Source organism: Entelurus aequoreus, linkage group LG07 (genome assembly GCF_033978785.1).
Source record: "Entelurus aequoreus isolate RoL-2023_Sb linkage group LG07, RoL_Eaeq_v1.1, whole genome shotgun sequence".
Taxonomy (NCBI): Eukaryota; Metazoa; Chordata; class Actinopteri; order Syngnathiformes; family Syngnathidae; genus Entelurus; species Entelurus aequoreus.
Genome location: NC_084737.1, coordinates 55129969 through 55151442, shown reverse-complemented (window position 1 = coordinate 55151442; position 21474 = coordinate 55129969). Strand labels below are relative to the sequence as shown.

At 36.2% G+C, this 21474-nt stretch overlaps 2 protein-coding genes across 5 annotated transcripts in view; one reads left to right on the top strand and one right to left on the bottom strand.

Annotated features, from left to right (window-relative positions):
* Window positions 1–3337, top strand: part of gpr137c (G protein-coupled receptor 137c) — a 28233-nt gene extending 24896 nt beyond the window's left edge. For both annotated transcript variants that reach the window (XM_062054004.1, XM_062054003.1), the window contains 2 exons: window positions 750–856; window positions 2665–3337. In XM_062054004.1, coding sequence (XP_061909988.1) covers window positions 750–856; window positions 2665–2890 — 333 coding nt within the window. In that variant the 3' untranslated portion in view covers window positions 2891–3337. The remainder of the gene's footprint in view (window positions 1–749; window positions 857–2664) is intronic.
* A 4382-nt stretch (window positions 3338–7719) lies between these two features.
* The window catches only part of acp2 (acid phosphatase 2, lysosomal), a 62655-nt gene continuing 48900 nt past the window's right edge, over window positions 7720–21474 (bottom strand). Inside the window, exons 2-12 of one of the 3 annotated variants that reach the window (XM_062054002.1) lie at window positions 21337–21423; window positions 19598–19658; window positions 16973–17064; window positions 16806–16904; window positions 15045–15134; window positions 14871–14954; window positions 14739–14787; window positions 14240–14328; window positions 14063–14169; window positions 13825–14000; window positions 7720–10337 (exon numbers count right to left, since the gene is read on the bottom strand). In XM_062054002.1, the coding sequence (XP_061909986.1) occupies window positions 10129–10337; window positions 13825–14000; window positions 14063–14169; window positions 14240–14328; window positions 14739–14787; window positions 14871–14954; window positions 15045–15134; window positions 16806–16904; window positions 16973–17064; window positions 19598–19658; window positions 21337–21423 (1143 nt within the window). In that variant the 3' untranslated portion in view covers window positions 7720–10128. The remainder of the gene's footprint in view (window positions 10338–13824; window positions 14001–14062; window positions 14170–14239; window positions 14329–14738; window positions 14788–14870; window positions 14955–15044; window positions 15135–16805; window positions 16905–16972; window positions 17065–19597; window positions 19659–21336; window positions 21424–21474) is intronic. The other 2 variants (XM_062054000.1, XM_062054001.1) reach the window with 2 other exon arrangements.

Genomic DNA, 21474 nt, shown 5'->3' with positions numbered 1-21474 from the left:
CTACGTCACGCTACTTCCGGTAGGGGCAAGCCTTTTTTTATCAGATACCAAAAGTTGCGATCTTTATCGTCGTTGTTCTATACTAAATCCTTTCAGCAAAAATATGGCAATATCGCGAAATGATCAAGTATGACACATAGAATAGATCTGCTATCCCCGTTTAAATAAAAAAAAATTCATTTCAGTAGGCCTTTAAATGTTGATGAACATCAATGTTAATTGATGTTAAATGACAAAGCGGATTAACTCGCTGGAATATAAAGACAATGTGTGTGTATATATATATATATATATATATATATATATATATATATATATATATATATATATATATATATATATATATATATATATATATATATATATATACACACACACACATACATCATACATACTTACTGTACATACATACATACATGCATATATATATATATATATATGTGTGTGTGTATGTATGTGTGTAGTTATGCAGGAGGATATTGTTAGTCAATAATGTTGGCATAAAGTCTCATTTATAAATGTTGCATCGGTACAAAAGAGAGCTTGAAAGTAATTATTTGTAAAAGACAAGCTTGCCGAACTCTCCAGTGGGAAGAAATGTGTTCTTATTTGACCTAATTATTCTCTTCTTGTTCAATTAGTGAGTCTGAATATTTGACACAAATGCATACTTTGAGTAGTAATTGTTTGCACTTGTATGGAAGAGTGGTGCCTCCTGGGATGCTTTAAGAAAACTTCATGTGGTTCAGGTTTCTGCAGGACTGATCAACAGCCACACTTTCGGCTCCAGGGACTCTTATTTTGACAGCGATGACGACCTGCCCAGAAGCTTCAACAGCAGGGGCGATCGGGCCAGGTGCGCACGCACACACACACACACACACACACACACACACACACACACACACACACACACACACACACACACACACACACACACACACACACACACACACACAAACTTTCACAATAGAAAGACTTCAAAATAACGCACAAAGTGAAAATAAAGATATCATTTAGTGCAGTTTGACTACAGAATCATCATCCAGCTTTTATGACTAGCCTATCACTGCTCTAAGAATGAGGTGGTATAGTTTGGTTGGTAGAGAGGCCGTGCCGGCAACTTGAGGGTTCCAGGTTCGAACCCCGCTTCCGCCATCCTAGTCACTGCCGTTGTGTCCTTGGGCAAGACACTTTACCCACCTGCTCCCAGTGCCACCCACACTGGTGTAAATGTAACTTAGATATTGGGTTTCACTATGTAAAAGCACTTTGAGTCACTAGAGAAAAGCGCTATATAAATATAATTCACCACAAATATTATCATTTTGATGATTACAGTTTACAGGTAATAAAAACCTGAGAAATGTAAACTCCTGGTAAAGCTTGAACAAAAAATTTACTAAAAGACGTACTCAGCCTTTAACTGGTGTTTTTTGTTGTAACTGAAATAAAGTTTAATAACTTTTGCACAATATTGTTATTTATTAGGTTTGCGCGATTAAAAATAATTTGTGACTCCGAATTTGTTCTTATCGTTCACTTAAAAGAGGTGTTAAAAAAACTCAAAAGGGGGTCACGGATCACTGTTTTAAGGAATGTGATCGCTCCTCCACGTGCGATACAGAGAACAGATGATCAATTATAATCATGTGGACAGAAATGACATGTAAATGTATATTTCATGTGTAGACTTATATGAAAGATATAAGTTGTCTCTCGCCACATCACGCTTTACCACATCGCAGATTTTTTTGGAAAGCATTTTGTACAATTTCATGGGTCTAAATCAGGGGTGTCAAACTCATTTTAGATCGGGGGCCACATGGAGAAAAATCTACTCCCAAGTGGGCCGGACTGGTAAATTCACGGCACGATAACTTAAAAATAAAGACAACTTCAGATTGTTTTCTTTGTTTAAAAATAGAACAAGCACATGCTGAAAATGTACAAATCATAATGTTGTTAATAGTATTCTATCTTTATTTGTCGTTGTTTATACTTTCTGAATAAATGATGTGATAATGTTCATCAGTCAACTCATTGGTGCTCATTTTCAAATGACAGGATGTTATTTATGTAGTTTGTTCATTTTCCTCAACTGGTGCACTAATATCATGTGGTTTATTTTATTTTTTTTACATATGTAGCATCATCTACAAAGATACAAATAATTGCTATTGCGACATCTAGTTGACACATTTAGAACAGCAATTTCTTTCATTCAAAAATTCCGCAAACTCATCTCGCGGGCCGGATAAAACCTGTTCCATACGTTTGGTCTAAATGAAACATTTTCAAGGATAGAAATGTGTACAAAGTAAATATATCAGTACTACAGTATAGTTGGCCACTAGATGAGACCAAAGCCGTCAGATCACGCTGTTCAGTATTGTCGCCACTGATTGGCTCAGCCTCATGCAGCATTACTATATTGGATTAAAAGAGTGTTAAGGTGGCTAAAGGGTGATATTTCATGTCTGGAGGGTTCTCGTAATTTTTAAAAACCTAGTTACAAAGATGTATACGTGAATTTTCTACTTAAGCAATGAAAATATTTCATTTATAATCAATGGATCGGAAAATTGTGGTCATGTAGCGCTAAAAATAAAATCACTGACTTTGAATAAAATGTTAATTTTGATTGTCTATTTTCACTCTCAGCCTGCTCCCCTCCAACGTGCAGCCCGGTTGTGCGTCCAGCTGGTACGGTTCTATCCAGCACAACGGGACTCTGGTGTCCACCCGGCCGCCGCCCACCTCCACAGCCCCCCTTCTCTTCGCTTCCGGCAACGTCCAGAGTGCCCAGCACCACCACCACAACTATTACTCCACCCCGCAAAGTACTCACCACCACCACAGTTATCACTACTCCACCCCGCACACGTAAAACCCAACAACATTTCCACACCCAATGATGGAGAAATATTTGCTCCAAAACAAGTCACAAGTTGTGGACCAGCCCTTAGCACCAAAAACACGTAGCAGCTTTTTGTCTTTTCTTATAGTGCAGTCATTGTTTTAATGTTTTGGAAAGAAACTAACAATCCACAATGTGACAGTCAACCTGTGATGAGAAGAATTTTCACTCATATTTTATTAGGTACAAATTATAATTATAATTATTGTGTCAATATACACATTAGTGGTGTGAAGCTTTGGGAACCTAACGATTCAATCCGATTCAGAGTCCTTGGGTGACGATTTGAGTTAGAATCAATTCTCGATTCAACACCATTGTCAATTCAAACCGATTTCTGGCAACTTATTATTTGGTATAATAATTATAATGAAACTTTTTCCAAACAGGTTACAGGTTAGAAAATTTCCTCCTGGTTCCATGAATATATATATATATATATATATATATATATATATATATATATATATATATATATATATATATATATATATATATATATATATATATATATATATATATATATATATATATATATATATATATATATATATATGTATGTATGTATGTATATATGTGTGTGTATATATATATATATATATATATATATATATATATATATATATATATATATATATGTATATATATATATATATGTATATATATATATATATATATATACATATATATATATATATATGTATATATATATGTATATATATATAAATATATATATGTATATATGTGTGTGTATATATATATATATACATATGTGTATAAATATATATATATGTGTATGTGTATAAATATATATATATATGTACATATATATATGTGTATAAATATATATATACATATGTTTATATTTAAATATACATATATTTTATATATATAATATATATATTTATACATATATACATATATATGTATATAAACACATATATATGTATGTATATAAATCTATAGATATATGCATGTATATGTGTATATATATATATATATATTATAAAATATATGTAAATTTAAATATAAACATATATAATGCATATATGCACCCTATAGGAAGTTCAGCTAAAAGCTTAACAAAACAACTTAAAAAAAGACAAATCAAAGCACAAACAGTTAAATGTGTAAAACAAGCAAGTAGTCAGAGAGCAGCATATGTCATGAATCATTTGATCAAACAAAACACTAAAGCTAATAACTAACTCTTAGCAGAAGTATCATTCCTCTACCACTAAAACTTTTACTATGTACATGTGATATGTACTGTACGATATCGCACCTTTCATTACAGTACAATGTTTACTTTCATAGCAACATCACCCGTCTACATTATATGTACCTACTGTAGATGCACACTCAAATATCCTTTATTTTCAAGCAAGATAAGATTAAAATGGTAACTTGCAAAGTTTTAATATTAGATTTGAAAAAGCTGTGTAATTATGCAATCAGTTATCACAGTGAGTGTTTTAGCTAAAGTAGCAAAAAAAAAAGATGATATATCTCTTTCATAGCTGACATACATACAACATGCAAGCAAGCTTCACATTATGACTGAATGTTATCTGTAACAGTGTGAAATACAGTCGTCATAAATATTTAATCCCCCTGGTGATTTACTAAGAACATTACAGTGTTTTTATGTTAGATGTGTTTTTACAGAGAGACAGATCGTAAAAATTAACATTGACTAAAATTTGTAAATTAATTTGTATTGGAGGAAAATGTATTTTTGATCTTGCACATGTTAAGGTTTGAATAGTAGAAAGTGTTTGTGAGGTCAATTCTACAAACATTCTGAGTTGAAATTAGGCGCCGAGTACCTCCGTTTTTTTTAGTAATCCGTTCCAAAATGTTAAAAAACCGAAGCAATTGTTCCCATATAAACTTGAATTAATCTATTAATTTTATTGAGAATTATTACAGTTTTACATTGCAATCTCTAACATCACGTTTACCTTTATTGAAGACCTGAAACTAAGTGGAGAGGAAGTGAGGCCACTTTTGCTACAAGTTCTTTCTTGTATTCAGTAGTGTTTCTCACCACCTTTTACCAAAGTATTGGCACCCGCAACTTTCTTCGGCCCCATTTTGGGTTATTTTGCAGTCATACTTTATTACAAAAAAAAAGTACAGAGATGGGGTCACCAGCTGTTTGGACTCCATTCTGCGGGCAAATGGACGAGTTTGTTACCCACAATGTGTGCCTGTATGACAACCATGATGGCGAATGAAAAACAGGGCAAACTTTAGGCCCAAATTTTCATTACAAAATACTTGTTACTTGGTAGGTGGTCAAATACGTATTTATTCCAAACACAAAATCATATGTAAAATTAATTTTCTATGTTGTATATTCTGTCTCTCTATGTCAATAAATCTACCATAAAAATACTGTAGTGTTGGTTAAACTAAGTCAATCAACAAAGATCAAATACTTATTTTACCAGAGTAGTTTCAAATATCATAGCAGTACAACAATAGAAAGTATTTGTGTGGTAAAAGCGTTAGTCGTTGTACTAGAAATCAGGAATACGATTGTTAGTCCACAGGTTGGATACTATAGGCCAAAAAAGTAAAAAAAAAACAAAAAAAACTTTGCTGCAACTTTTTGCACTTGTATGATCGTCATAGTATGATACATCACTTAGGATAATGAGTATGAGATTGAGACATGTCATATGTCATACTGTTATTCCTTTAGGAATGTACAGTATGTTTGCACAAGATATTTGCATGTTTCCAAGTTAAAAGTGTGTCTGTCATGTGACGTGTGTGATCTGAACTTTTATACACATATTTTCATCAGTTTTACTGTCTTGAGAATTGTATTTGATTATGTTGTGTTCTCATCATTATTGTTCATATGTTTTGGGGTCAAGACCCCTTTTTTCAAAGAATGTGTGCTAAATCTAGTAGCCAATCAGATGTAAGAGTGGGCGGGCCTTTAATGTGTCTTTTGCTTGTGTGATCCGGGGGTCATTTTCAGCCCGCAGCTTGATTTGCTATTGTCCCGCTGTACAGGAAAGTATTCACAGAGCTTCACTTTTTCCACGTTTTGTCATGTTACATACAGCCTTATTCCAAAATGGAAGAAAAAAAAATGTTGGTCCTAAAAATTCTACAGACCTATAATTACAATGTGAAAGTTTTTTTTTTTTTTTTTTTTTAGAAAATCCGCAAATTTATAAAAAAAATAAAGAACTAATAAAATCACTTGTACTGAAATATTCACAGCCTTAGCTCAATACTTTGTTGATGCAGCTTTGGCAGCAATTACAGCCTCAAGTCTTTTTGAATACGATGCCATAATCCTGAAGTGCCGATGCACAGCCATTTTCAGATGTCTCCAGAGGTGTTCAATCGGATTCAAGTCTGGGCCACTCAGGGACATTTACAGAGTTGTCCTGAAGCCATTCCTTTGATATCTTGGCTGTGTGCTTAGGGTCCTTGTTCTGCTGAAAGATGAACCGTCTCCCCCAGATTTCCAGAGCGCTCCGGAGCAGGTTTTCAGCCAGGATGTCTCTCTACATTGCTGCATTCATCTTTCCCTTTATCCCGACTAGTCTCCCTTTTCCTGTCGCTGAAACACATCCCCACAGCATGATGCTGCCACCACCATGCTTCACTGTAGGGATGGTATTGGCCTGGTGATGAACGGTGATTGGTTTCCTACAAACATGATGCTTACTGTAGGTGTAGGGTGTCCTGCTGACAAATGAACTGTTGCCCCAGTCTGATTTCAAGAGCATATTGCAAAAATAAAATGTATTAATTGTATATTATATTACACAGCTAACACCAAGCTAATAGTTTTTTTTAAATGTTATCACATATATAACTGCTTTTAACGTCATATACAATAATGTATAAAATGTGCCACCGCAGACACACACTTAAATTGTTATATATGGACCCTTGCTCACTTTTTGCATGAGCTGTTGAAGCGTGACAAGTAGCCCCAAATTACAGAATGAAAATATTTCATGGTAAATGATGTACATCTGCAAAAACAAACATCATAAACATTTTAGTCCACAAACTTCTAACATTTAAATGAACTCTTATGTGCATGTTGAATCTCATTAACACAATTCATTATTCACATTCACATACTGCATTATTCACACAATAAAAACATTTACACACTCAATTGTTCACACATTATTCTGAAACAATCCTCTTCATTATTCTTATTCTGAACTGTTTTTTGATGCTCAACTACTTCCAAAATAAATAAAAAATCTTCGTTTCATTCAAGCAATGTTTCCCAATTCTGCATTTTTCAATCTTAGAATTCCAGTTTCTCACATATGTCAATATTTCAGCATAAAATGTTCAGGATTAAAAAAATCCACCTACAAACATTTTCCACATTAAACAACATTCTAAATAAAATTAAATTAACATTTTTTACAAGTTGCATATTTCTTAAGTGATTCCAAGCAAAACCTTTCCCTTATTCAGACTTTACACATCCCCAAAATTCCCAATGTTTTTCCACAAAATTCCATGTTTGTCAAACTCAAGATACAGTACCTTCTACAAAAAAATCTTCCATCATGAACATATTCAAGGTATTTATTTCCCTGCAATTAAGAATATTCACCCTTTTTCCCAGAATTCAACATTTTCCAACCTCAGACTTACAATTTTCCACATTGCTCAACCCATTCAGATTGCAAGTTTCCAACTCTCAAAGTTCCCACAATGTAACCATTTTTTTAAATTGAAAACGAATGGACAATGTTTCCACATTCTTAACTGATTTCAACCTGTGCACATTGAAATAATTTGGAAAATGCCGGACACGTTACAGAAAATTCCCACTGAAAATAAAACTTTCAGGACTTTCAAATCAACAATTCCACTTTCTCCTAAGTCTACAATTTTCCTTTATTGATAAAAAAAATTCTCAAACTATTTCAACATGAAATCCTTTAAACCAGAGACATTCAACCAGTAGCAGAATTCAGGCCAAGAATGACAGTTCAAAACTTGGTAGAACAACATTTTTGCAGCAAATTCCTAAAAACTAGATTGCTTCTGTTGTATTGAGGAACTTGGACCACTTTAAGCACATTGACAGATCCTTGCATTGACATTTTAACCGTGCTAGCCAACACAAAGGTCCACATTTGGGATTTACTCAAGTGAGGCATTCCTCAAGGCACCCCTTTAAGTCCTCTCTTTTTTAGCAGTTAGTTGTTTTTCATAATGTGATTTTATGTAACCAAGTTATTGCTGTAGCTTGTTTACTTTAGATGGAGTCAGTAGTCATTTGCTCAACTTCTTCAGTTATCCTAGTAGTGTTCCTCAAGGCTTCATTTTAGGTCCTCTCTTTTTCATCATTTGAGCTGTGAGTTCAGTTAAAAAAAAACTTTACATTTTTGCAGATTCTTAAAAACACTCCAGTGCTGTCATACAAAAAATCTTTGACTAGTTTTTTTGCAGGTCCTTTAAAAAACGGCAGAGTGCTGCTGTAATTCTGACAAAATAAATGTTGTAGACCAAAATCAAATGGTTCTCCGGGGTCTACAAAATAAGATAAATAGTGAAGAGGGAAGGAAGTCTGCCCTCGCCCCCTCGGCCCTTAGCTTTCTGGAAATGTGGCTACAAAACAATTTGGTTGTATATCCCTGATATAAACCATTCAGAATGTCTTTCTCCAAAATCTGCTTTAAATTAAACATTTTCCAGTGCAAAACTTTCTATTGATATATCCCTTCAACCCCCATTTCTCTAAACGTCATAACAATTGTCCCACATTTTTCATTCAGAATTTCACACAAATTGTCTTGTTTTGGCAGGTAAAAAAAATGCCAACTTGTTTTCAATGAAAAAGTTGTTTTCCTGTCAAAGTAACGTGCAGAAAAAAACATAAACGTGTGAAAAGTCATCTTTTTTTGAAGAACAAGTGTGATAAAATCCTCTTTTGAACAGAACCGTACTGAATTTAAGCAGCATGACAGACACGTCACTCATGTCACGAATTGAAAAAAGGGCACAGTGCTGTTGGAATTGAGCAATTCAAGCGTGAAGGCAGAATTCAAAGAAAGAAAACTTGTGCATGTCAATGTTTAATTCATTTCATAATTTAGCAAGTTGAAATTGCAATCGAGTACAACTCACAAAATGGGACAATTCAAATGTTTTCATTGACATCACAGGATTGAATTTATTTGGATCATACTTTTCTTTCTGTTTGTCACAACTGAGCTAGAAGTCAGAGCTATTTATTGATGGTCCTATCAATTTCACTATTGGAACAAATGTGTTATGTCACTTTCAATGGCAATTTGAGGCTAAAAGCTTGAAAGCGGTATTTTCCAAAGCTCGTTCTAGTACTGTAATTTATTAAATTAATCCAGTAAGAAAAGTTGAACTGTAATGTTAGACACCCTATTAAAGTATTACATTTTAAAAAGTATTTAAAATGAGCTTTAATGGTTAAAAAAAACTAACTAAACTTTTGTAAATGAGCTTGTTTACTCTACCTGACACTGTCATTTTGGGCAGTATCCTGAGATAGTCATATGACTTTCACATGACAACCACTCCCAAATGTTTCCTATGGTGATTTAGGGTTATTAAACTAAATTAACCTATTTGAAAGTTGTTTTTTTTATGGATTCTTTCAAGTTAAAACAAAGCTAGAAGAAGATCTCACTGCTGTTCCAGTGATGACATCCAACAAAAAGGTGCATCACATTTATGTTAAAATTACAATAAAAACAATCAGATGACATAAAGTGGAGTAAAAATCAGATGTGCTACTTTCACTTGGACATGCTCGCTAGATTTGTGTCACTCAGCACTTTGATTTTGTGGCAAACAGAGTGACTTAAACATGAGAAAATATTGAAGGCATGATGGTAGACAACATTGCACTAAACTGAACACATAATTGACACATTTAAAAATGTAACCTGACCAGATAAACCTTTCTTACTGCTCCTAACATTAAAACACTAACTTCCTGTGCACCACGTCAGCTCCCATTCCAATCAGAAATGTGCCGACCTAAACACAAAAAAGTGTGAAAAATTGCACACTTCTTTAAAAGCTTGTCTAAACCAACAAGTATTTAGACACTAAATCACTGATTTGATGGAGGCTTCAAGAGGTCAAAGTTCATCTTCATTGCTGTGGTCCCATGACGAGGAGCTGCTTCGTCTGCGATTGACGACACCACCCTCTTGTCAGGACTCCTCACCTGCATCCTGGTTGATGACGTGGTGATATCCCTGATTGCTCAACGGCTCCTTGTGGCGTACGATGGAAACGAAGAGGACGATGACGAGGAGCAGCAGCAAGCAGCCCGACACTGCCAGGGTGATGATTACCTCTGATGGAAGGACCAGACACCAACAATAAATTACCCACAGTTCTGGGTGGATGTTGATTTGACCTTAAGGACATGTTGGAAATGAAATAAGGAACACATGCTTAGATTTTGGAGGTGATCTGGATCATTGTCTAGATCAGACCTGGGCAAATTAAGATATTTTTAGATCTTTAAGATGGAAACTGTAGCTGCCATTATGATGTGCAGTGATGTTTTCAAATGACCGTAAGTCTTGAACTATACAAAGTATTTAAATGGTTGGAATCTGCGCTTTTGCATGATATACTATTTACTATGGTAATCTAAGTCACAGCAGCTCAGACAAGGCACCAAGCAGTGTGGGTGGGAAGCGTTTCCACAGAGTGTTTCCAGAGTGGCCAGCCTGAAATGTGGTGTCAGGGACAGACGCGGAAGGAGATTTTTACAACAAAGTTCTAAAGCTTAGTGATATATCAGAATTCTTCGGAGTTTGCACTGGCTCCCTGTTCATTTTAGAATTGATTTTAATTCCTTGCTGTTTGTTTTTAAAGCTTTACATGGACTGGCACCTCAGTATATCTCGGACCTCATCCAAATTTACACGCCTGCGCGCGCTCTCAGGTCCGAGAGCCAGCTCCAGCTCGTGGTGCCCAGGACGAGACTTAAAACCAGGGGAGACAGGGCCTTCTCTGTGGTCGGCCCTAAACTCTGGAACACTCTGCCCCTCCATGTTCAAACTGCTTCCACAGTGGAGTGTTTTAAGTCTCGTCTTAAGACCCACTTTTATTCTTTGGCTTTTAACACTACGTGAGTTGTGTGGTCTTCTGTCCTCTGTTGTCCTCTGTGGTTTTTTTTGTTTTTTTTATACATTTTGATGTCTATTTTACTGTTTTAATTGGTTTTACCCTTTACAATCGTTTTTAATCATATTTATTTTTTATATTGTCTCTGTATTGGTTTTCTATTCATTTATTCTTTGTTTTTATTCAGTCATTGGTGTAGCATAATATTGTTTTTAATATTGTTTTTAACATGGCTGTGTAGCACTTTGGAAACATTCTTGTCGTGTAAATGTGCTGTATAAATAAAGTGGATTGGATTGGATTGGATCAGACATATCAGATTGTAGGTGGGTTTATTTTTTACCCTTCGCGTTCATATTTCGTTGTGTTTGTTGCATTTTTGTTGCGTTTCGCTTGATTGTAAAATGTGTCTATCGAGAGGGGGTGTGACGTTCATATGTTGTCAATATTCAGTGTTTTATCATTCATAGTTAATATTGTAAATCCCACATCCTTCATTTTCTTGTGCATTCTGGGTGTCTCATTCAGTAAAAAAAAATAAAATTCCATTCCATTTTTTAAGGCGGTCTGTCATTATTGTTTTTGGCATTCAATCAGTTATTATTGTGAGGTTTTGTATTTGTGTTCCTAAAAATAGATATTCTCTAAATTTGGCCCCCATAGTCAAAATAATTGCCCAGGCCAGGTCTACATTTAGGATTTTTTAAAATTATTTTTTACTATTGAGATGTAAGGCCTGGCAGAAAGCTGCGGTATCCAAGTGCATATAATTTTGTATTATTTGTGTTATTTTATGTGTAGCTACACTTAAGGTCGCAGGACATACTTAGAATGCTTGTTCCTAGAGCCAACAAAAATCTTGGAAAAACAGCTTTCAGGTATGTTGCTTCATGATCATGAAATAAGTTACAGAAGCATCTGAGGTTACATTAGCTGATCACTTTGGGGGAATTTCAGGCCATTTTAAAGGATGGAGAAAATGTTTCTATTGGGCATCATACTTGTTTTTAAGTTGTTTTTACTGAAACATGTTATACATTGTTTGACCTATCGTTTTTATGTTGATATATGTAACTAATTTATTTTGTTAATTGTGGTGTGTGACTGCTGCTGTTTTTGTTGATCGTATATGTATTTCTGTAACTTTGTCTTGCTGCCCTCTTGGAAAATAGATTTTAATCTCAATGAGTTTCTACGTGGTTTAGTAAAGGATATTCATTGATAGTAAGTACAACTATATGAACAGTACATTTTTTATTACATTTATTTGAACAGAATGTAAAAAAACAACATTAAATCAATGAGTTTGGATTAAATTGATTCAAATAAGTGTTGGGTAGAAAGTATGTGAACTTACTAAATCAGCAGGAATCAAATACTATTACTAGCATAACTGTATACAGTGGTACCTCAACATTAGAGTGTCCCCAGATTAAGAGTGTTTTAAGATAAGAGGTGGGTTTTTTTTTTACATTTAAAACACTTCCTTGTGGTCCACATAACATGTAATAGCGGTTCTTTGATCCAAATTTTGCATAGATAATATTTTACAGACGCTTTCTGACAATCTCTTTAGGATGTGCTGTTTTGTGGGCGGTCTTATTTACGTACCTCCACTTCGACAGTGTTTTCCCACCTGTCAGCCATGTTGTAGATTTTGGCGCTTTCATAGCAAGTCTACTGACAGATATAAGTTACAACCATATGCTACTTTGTATTAGAAATGGAGGATGCATGTGCATGTACGAGCCAGTCTGCCACACAATAAGAGGATAGAGAAAAAGAAAGCTTATTGACTACAATGTCAGAATACAATGGCGGACTCGCGCAAAGCTCTTCAGGTAAATCTCTACCATGTATGGAGATATCCCCGGATGTCACAAATGGGGAAACGTCACAAATGGGGAAAATTCAAAACGGCTCGTTTGGAACAAGAATGAAAGAAGGTAAGATTGTTTTAAAAATATAGTATATTCGCTATGCCTCAATTGTTTGATTACAAATTTTCAGGGCTTATGCAGTTCCCAAATACACAACAACTAGAACCAATAGGTAAGAACATTTGGTTAGGTCCCCTTTAAGATGCAAGCAATCCCTGCCATTAGATGTTGTAGTGAACGCAATAGTGAACCACGGAAATTCCACCCAAAACATCTGGTCTTATTTACAGTTAGAGATGGCCATAACTTACTTTTTCAAACTGTGGTAAAGAAGAAAGTGAGTGTGAAGGACAGTGATGAGAAAAAGTACATGATATAGAATGAATATGAAAATTAAATAGTTAAAAACATGACAGAGCATGTAGTCGACTTTGCTTCATTGCTAGGCAAGAATGTTTAAATAATATCAAAACGACGAACATTTACTCATTAAATATGGAAAAGCTGCTGATAGTGTGTTTGTAGGGGAAGCAGCTGGAAGGAGATACTTTAAAAGTCGACTCTCCAAAGAAATGCTGTAGATTATTATTACATTACAACATAAAAGTGTTAGTAGCATATATTCACTATTGTTATGTTTAAAAAAAAAAATTATTCTCTCATAAATATTTTTCTTTTTCAAAAAGCATGTTACATGTTAAAATTGTGCTTTTTTGGGGTCCAAGCATCAATTAAATTGATTCGGGCGGCACTGATTTGTAAGTAACAGGCTCCGTCATGTAACCAATTGAGCTTGTAAGTTCAGGTACTACTCTACTTACATCTCAGTATAATGTTTACTGGTATAAGTATAATATAGCATCAAAAGTTATTGGGAGGTTTTTGTACCTTTATTGCTGCCACTTGAAGGTACTTGGCATTCTTTGTCTCGGTCATTGGAAATGGAGAGTTGTGTAAGTTTCACAAAGTCCTCTAGGGGGCAGTCAATGGCGCAGTCTGGCAGCTGAACAGCGTAAGGTGCAACTGTGCTGTCATTCCGGTAAAACATGGATACCGACAGAGACCTGGAAGCAAACACACAGTCATGGTAGGAGAGTGTTTGGGTGTGTGTGTGTGCTTTGTTTACCCGTTCTCATCCTTGTACAGCTCGATCATGTGACAGGAAGCGTATGGCGGCTGTCTGCCATTGAAGACATTCAGGCTGGCCTGCAGGGCTGCAACAGTTGTGTCATGCTGACACACAACACACACACATTTTAACACGCTTATTTGAATATTGTGAGAAAGTATAAAGCTATCTCACCGCTGAAAGCATCATCAGTTTCAGATGGTGCGTTTGCTTGGAATTGGCCGCTTTGGAAATATTCTTCACTATTTCACCTAATAAGAGCCCTGAAGAAAAGAAGTGTGCTTGTTGAATACACAATAATATTATTATATACATAACACTTCAATATAGTGGTATTCTGCATTTCATACAGTACAACTTCTATTATAACAACAATATCACTAAAACTGGGTTAATATTCAAGTCGCGAAGTGTGAATGGAGTTATGTCGGTGGTTTTTGGATGGGTAATTTTGGGGTTTTATGGGCAGAATAGAGGACCTCCCGTTGGCTCCTTTGTAAGCAAACTAGTTTAGAACAAGTTAGAATGCATTTAAGAAAATACATCCGTCGACATGTCTCTCATAATGATTGTGAACAATAGGCAAAATTCCAAAAAAAAGTGAAGTTCACCTTTAACATTAATTAGATTGCATTAATTAATTAAATATGATTATATTGGAATGAATACACACCTCCCTGCAGCCGACTCTTCTCCTGCTGTTTGTAGACACCAAATATAACCTGAGAAGATTGCAAAGTAGCTAAATAAATAATAGTTGGCTTCAAAAAGTACTCCAAATCACACAAGGAGTATTTTTTCTTACCCTGAATCCAAAATCTTTGAGAAACCGGAGCTTTTCCATGACTGACGGGGTCACCCAATCAGGAGCTGACATGTTATGACGGGACTAAAACCAGACAAACACAAACACCATTCATTAGGGAGAGCCATAGAAAAGCACAAAACAAAACCGTGAATTGTCTTTGTGTGTGTTCACCTCACAGAAGAGTGTGTCATACACACTCCACACCGACTCCACATTTGTCTTATTCAGTCCTGTCTTACTTCTCACCAGCTCTATTATGTCCTGAAGCAAAGAATAACAAAATATTATTTGTAATCACACTAAAAATTATTCATCTTATTACATGAAATCATTTATGTCGACATAAGCAGTTGTTGATGTAATCAAAATTTAAACTATCCAATGTTTGTACATTTACCTGTGATAATGATTTTTGTTTGTTTTGACATGGTTTCCTTTATTTGTGCATTTTTTTTTGTCTTTTAACTCAGTATATAAATGCAGTACAGTAGTACCTTAACGTAAGAGTGCCCCAACCTAAGAGTGTTTTAAGGTAAGAACTGTCTCTCAACTAATTATGCTTTTAGTTCCAAGCAAATATTTGAGTTACAAGCATGCATGCATATAGTTGGCGTAGCAAGTGTCACAGTGAACCCCAACCAAAACATCCTGTCTTACTCAGTAGTATAACTGGGAAGGAAGGAAGACAGTGAGTGTGAAGGACTGTTCTGAGTGTCCAAAACATGAGACCGCAAATCCGATGACTCAACTACAAAGTCGCTCATGGAACTGCGGCCTAGGGTTTGGTGCCAAGTGCACATATGGACACCCTTATGTTTGAACTTTGTGTTTGTCATGGACAATCTGTGACGAGCACAAAAGTCCAATAACAAAACACCACTGCGGTTCAAATCCGGGCTCTTGCTGTAAAGTGCATTATTGATAGCCTATTTCCTGTTTTTATGTGCGTATAATACTGTTCCTCCGCGTGAAAGGGACAGTTGCTAATTGTGTGGAAAAGGTTTGTTTATGGATCCATTTTCTTCTCCCTGCTCAAGTTGTGTGTCGTCCGTGTGCTGAAGAGTCTTTTAAAGTTTGCTATTATTACTCACTGAGGATGCAGTACATGATGTTAAAGGTGTTTAATACAATTACATAAATGCTGAGTGCTTATAGATTCCGTTTCTTGGAGAAAATACTATATGTTGTTACCTTGCATTGCTTTACTGCATAAGCTCCCATTGCATGTGTTTTTTACATTACCTTACTCTGATGACTTGCATAGATTGGAATCAGACAGGATGTACACTAGTATTTGCTGATAAATTCAACAACTTCTAATTGACATTGTGTAGGATTAAAATATTCCTCCTCCCATTTCCATACATTAAAGTGGTAGGTTATTAACTTATGCTTTGTCCAACTCCTATAGTTGTATACCCTTTCAAAGAAATACATTGGAGGCTAACTCATTAGCTTGCGTAAGGTATTTTCCAAGACCCTGATTTTGGTAGCATAGGCAGGATGGAACAGCACTTTTACCGTGAAGACAGGAACTGTGTGGTTTGTTTTTCGATTCTTGACAGGAGTGGAAGAGAGAGAATCTGTTGAGATAAAAAGTGCTTCTCCAGTTCCTGCCTGCCATTTTTTCTTCAAACTAAACTCACACCACACCAGCGGTCATTTCACAAAACCCTCAGTCGCCATGTATGTCAATCAAGACATCATAGTGAAGATTGATGATAGGTAATGATGTCTATTTTTTTATTGCCTTGAGATCGACCGGTAGCTCGCAATCGATGTAATGGTCACCCCTGATCTAACAGAACTGCTGTGCTAATTTGTTTATTATGTCTTGTCTACAATGACATTAAGGCTTTCGTGCACACAGTCTTAACAATACTACAACACATGTCAACATAAGCAGAACATGTTTCATTAAAATGACCGAACCTTGTTAGCAGATGTAACGTTAATAAATTCTTCTGTGTGTTCGGTCTCATCCATTAGGATTTTGTAGCGAGGGCAATCTTCAAGGGGAAAGGACAGCAGCTGGAAAAGATGAAGAAAAAATTCACTGATGAATCCCATTCAAAGATAAAATATATCTATTTGCATACCTTCTCTTCACTTTTTGGCACCGTGTGCACGGGGATGGGCTGCCACTTTAAGTTTGGTGAGAAGACCTGCTGATCAGTCGGGGGATAGAGCCCTACAGGAAAAAATGAACTTCATACATGCACACCTTATACATGCATACAGATATTGTATCTCTCTTCCTCATTTTTCATGCACTATAATATATATATAATATAATATGTAAAGTTTTTTTCGATATGTAATGTGAAAAACACTTGATGTGGTCATAATTAGTGATCCATCAGATTTTCAGCCACAGAAAAATGCTCCAGGTTGCATTTTCGAGTTTTGTCTGAAAAAAAAGTCTTTATTTAAAGCAGCCATAAGGAGGCTAGGCTAAAGTAGAGTGGTTGCCCAGAAACTTCAGGGTTCCTGGTACAAATCCAGCTTACGATATTCTAGCCACTGCTGTTGTGTCCTTGGGCAAAGTACATCACCCTCCTTGTTCCTTGTGCCACCCACAATGGTGTATAAATGTTTGTAGCAGGACTCCTTTGAAAAAGAGATTCTTAATCATAATGGGACTTTCCAGGATAAATAAAGGTTAGTATTACTTAATATTTACCTAATTCAAAGTATATTTTTTGTGTAAACAAAGCAGAAATGTTTCCAGTTATGTCTTGGATATAAAAAAAATACTTTTGTACCTTTTGGAATGAAGAAATAAACAAATGTTGATGCCTTTTCCTCAAGTCTCTGTAGCTAGGAATTAAATGTACTTGTAATCTATTTGCAACATTGTGTTGTATAGCTTATGGTTCTGCGCAATAAATGTTCTCAAAACTCAAAACTACAAACCATCCCCTCCACTCCTCTGATGCCAACCTCCTGTCCCCACCCTCAATGGGTAAGCACCGGACCTGGGGCAATAACACTAACCTAACGACACTAACCTGTCCATCTTCAAGACTCATGCCAAAACCCACCATTTGTAATCATGCTCTGAATCTGTAAAGCTTTTATTTGTATTCAATGCCTTTATTCAGACCTAACTGAATCTACAGGTGTGTTTCTAAAGAACAAACTTAAATAATTGTGAACATTTTTTTAAATGTATTTTACATTTGAAAATTTACCAAAATAAGGTCATGTCATTTAACAATTGCTATAAAGAATGTTAACAATATTGCAAACTTTGGCAGAATTTTTGAGAAGTATTCCTATAGGGGGCTAATACATTTTTTGTCCTCAAGTCTCACCATATGACGCTTCAAATATTGCGGCTTCACTATATATTGCATATTCTGAGCCTAAATTTAGTGTTAAATGAAGTCTTATTTATGTCTTACTCCTGCCTTTCCAATAATACATCTCCACATTGGTGAGCCTTTGACGTCAGCAACAGCGGGATGCCGTACACCACTTCACGCTAACAAGACTGCCATCAGATATTAGCAGCTGTTCGGGCAATGCCAATTGGAGATGAACTCTGTTGATTAAAGGATGCACTTCATCTTCAACATCAGTAACAGCTCCACATGAGATTGGTGAGCGATGTGGAATGGCAATGCAGGACACGCAATGCTAACAACACCACTAATGGCCGCGGCTATCTTAGCTGAAACTGCCCAGTTGACCATGTTTTCTGCAGAACAACACATGCCTGTGGTTTCAGCAAAGTTCTAACTTAGAGGAATTACCCAGGATGTGACAAAGTATTCTCACATAGTGGCTGTGTTTTAGTGGCCGGGCGAGGGCCAGAGCAATGATACTAGGAGGATCCATCGGGCTACTGGTGAGTACAGTAATCTACAGTAGAACAAACTCAAGGCTACTATATTGGGTGGAGCAAATGTAAAGGTGACATTATTGGTGTTATTTAATGTTTAGAGGGCTAATAAAGTTAAAAAAGTATTTAGAAGGTCTCTCATCTCCTAATTATTCCAAAACTCAGGACACAAAGTCACGGGATTGCATCTTTCCACTATTATGGCCGCCATCTATGGAACAGCTTGCCAGAGGACCTCAGGGCTGCTGAGAACCTTCATGTTTTTAAGAGCAGGCTTAAGACCCACCTTTTTGATTTGGCGCTTACCTAATATTTATTAATTGTATTGAAGTCATTCGTACTTTACATTTTTAATCTTATTAGTTATGTAAGGTGTTATTTAGTTCTATTTATTTATTATATATTTACTGTATAGTTATTTTTATCTTCATAGGTTCTATTCGTATGTTATCCTTTATTTCTATTCATAGTTTTTACTATTCAACACATTTTATTATTTTTACTTTCCAGCGTTTGTCAGAGGGAGCCATATTTTGAGGATGTGAAATTGATGACATTCATTCCCATGATGGCATTAAACAAATGTAAGTTTAATGAACAAGTTTGTTATTGCAACCTGTATTTGATTTCTATTCCAACTGTTTCGTCAGAGAATAATTTTGAGGATGCGAAATTGATGACATTCATTCCCATGATGGCATTAAACAAATGTAAGTTTGATGAACAGGTTTGTTATTGCAACCTGTATTTGATTAATTTTGTCCTAAACTTCTAAGAATGTTTTCTACATTTTAGACTTGTATTCATACACTATTGTTAATCCTGGCACCCATTAAAACCCTGACAAGCAGAGAAGAGAGCAAACAGGTGGTATCACCTGCAAGGTTGGCCTCGGCGCTCATCAGGGTACGATCGTAGTCTGTGCTGCGCACTGAGATCTGAGGACACAGGAGTTACAAATAAAATGATCTTTTCTTGAAATACATCAGAATTTATGAACAGGCTAAACATCTTTCAAAGTATAATACAGGCGCAACCTGTGCTACCAAGTTTTATATTACAATGCAGTCCCATAAATTGATAAGGTACAAAAAGAGAACTAGTTACATGCATGTGGCGGAAGAATACATGGTTACTGCACTGACAAAAGACATCACTTTTTTCCCTTCATAAGGTTTCCCAAGCATTAGGCAGACTCTAAGTAACTAAGTAAGGTGAAAGTGAAGTGAAATTATACATAGTAAGAAATCAACATTGGTTCCACGTGAAAGAATCTGCTCCTATAAAATAGTGATAACTTACCGATAACTTATTGAGACTTCTTCCTCCCAATTAGCTTGTCTCTCGCTCACTAGCAATGCTTCTTCAATTGTGCAAGACAACCGCAGGAATACAAGTAAAGAATGTATTATTTTTCATTAGTTTCATTTAATTTTTATATTAAATTTTTTTATTCCTGTATCTGATATCTACTTCATGTGCTCTATGTACAGTGTGACTAACTTCTGCGTTATTTTAGATATCATTTTGGTATTAATTCTTACCCTAGATTTCTACTGGATGTCTCATGGCTGTGCTTTGGCACAGCGTCAGACCTGATATGTTAACATTCTAGTCAATGTGTCAAATTCCACCGCCTGCGTTGTGGATCGCCACAAAAATATGTAGGGCTTCTATTTTTTCTTGACGTTGGTGCAAAGCCGCAGCAATTTTGCATTGATGGGGTAGAGTGGGACAGTAAGTACCACACAAACAAAATAAATCCAGTTGATGGTTAGTGCGTCTGCCTCACAATACGAAAGTCCTGAGTAGTCTTGGGTTCAATCCCGGGCTCGGGATCTTTCTGTGTGGAGTTTGCATGTTCTCCCTGTGACTGCGTGGGTTCCCTCCGGGTACTCCGGCTTCCTCCCACTTCCAAAGACATGCACCTGGGGATAGGTTGATTGGCAACACTAAAAATTGGCCCTAGTGTGTGAGTGTGAGTGTGAATGTTGTCTGTCTATCTGTGTCGGCCCTGCGATGAGGTGGCTGTCTATCTGTGTCGGCCCTGCGATGAGGTGGCGACTTGTCCAGGGTGTACCCCGCCTTCCGCCCGATTGTAGCTGAGATAGGCTCCAGCGGCCCCCGCTACCCCAAAGGGAATAAGCGGTAGAAAATGGATGGATGGATGGATGGATGGATTTTCAGAATAAAAAGCTCTGTTTAATAATAGCTTACTTACCTATGTTAAAAGTACAACAATAAATACATTTTAACAAAGTCAGCTCTCTTCTCTTTCTCTAGTTGGATCTTCTGCCTGTTTGTTGGCAAATTTATCTCACATACCAATTGCATTGTACAAATGAGCACCATTTCACCGCGAGAACTTGTCGGTGATGTCACTCCGGCTGTCCAGCGGAGCGCCGTCACAGACGCAGCTGCTGTGTAATGCCAGACGGCAAAGAATAGACGTTTCGCAGCTGACCGGAGTCGCAGCCGTTAAGCATTCAGCAAGGACCTAACACCCACTCCCTCCCCATAAAAAAACCTGCAATACGACAATACAGAAGGTACTTTCTCCAAATCAGTACCAAGAAACATGTACTGATTCATGTTAAAGGCCATGTGCCATCTTACCTCATGTCGGACATAGCTGTCATTGAGGAACCCTTTGTAACGTTTCCTCAAAAATTGTCCGAGCTCTAAGTGTTGACGCATCCCTTCCTAAGAACAAACACATATGGAACAAGAATTAGGATATCATTTTATTTGCCA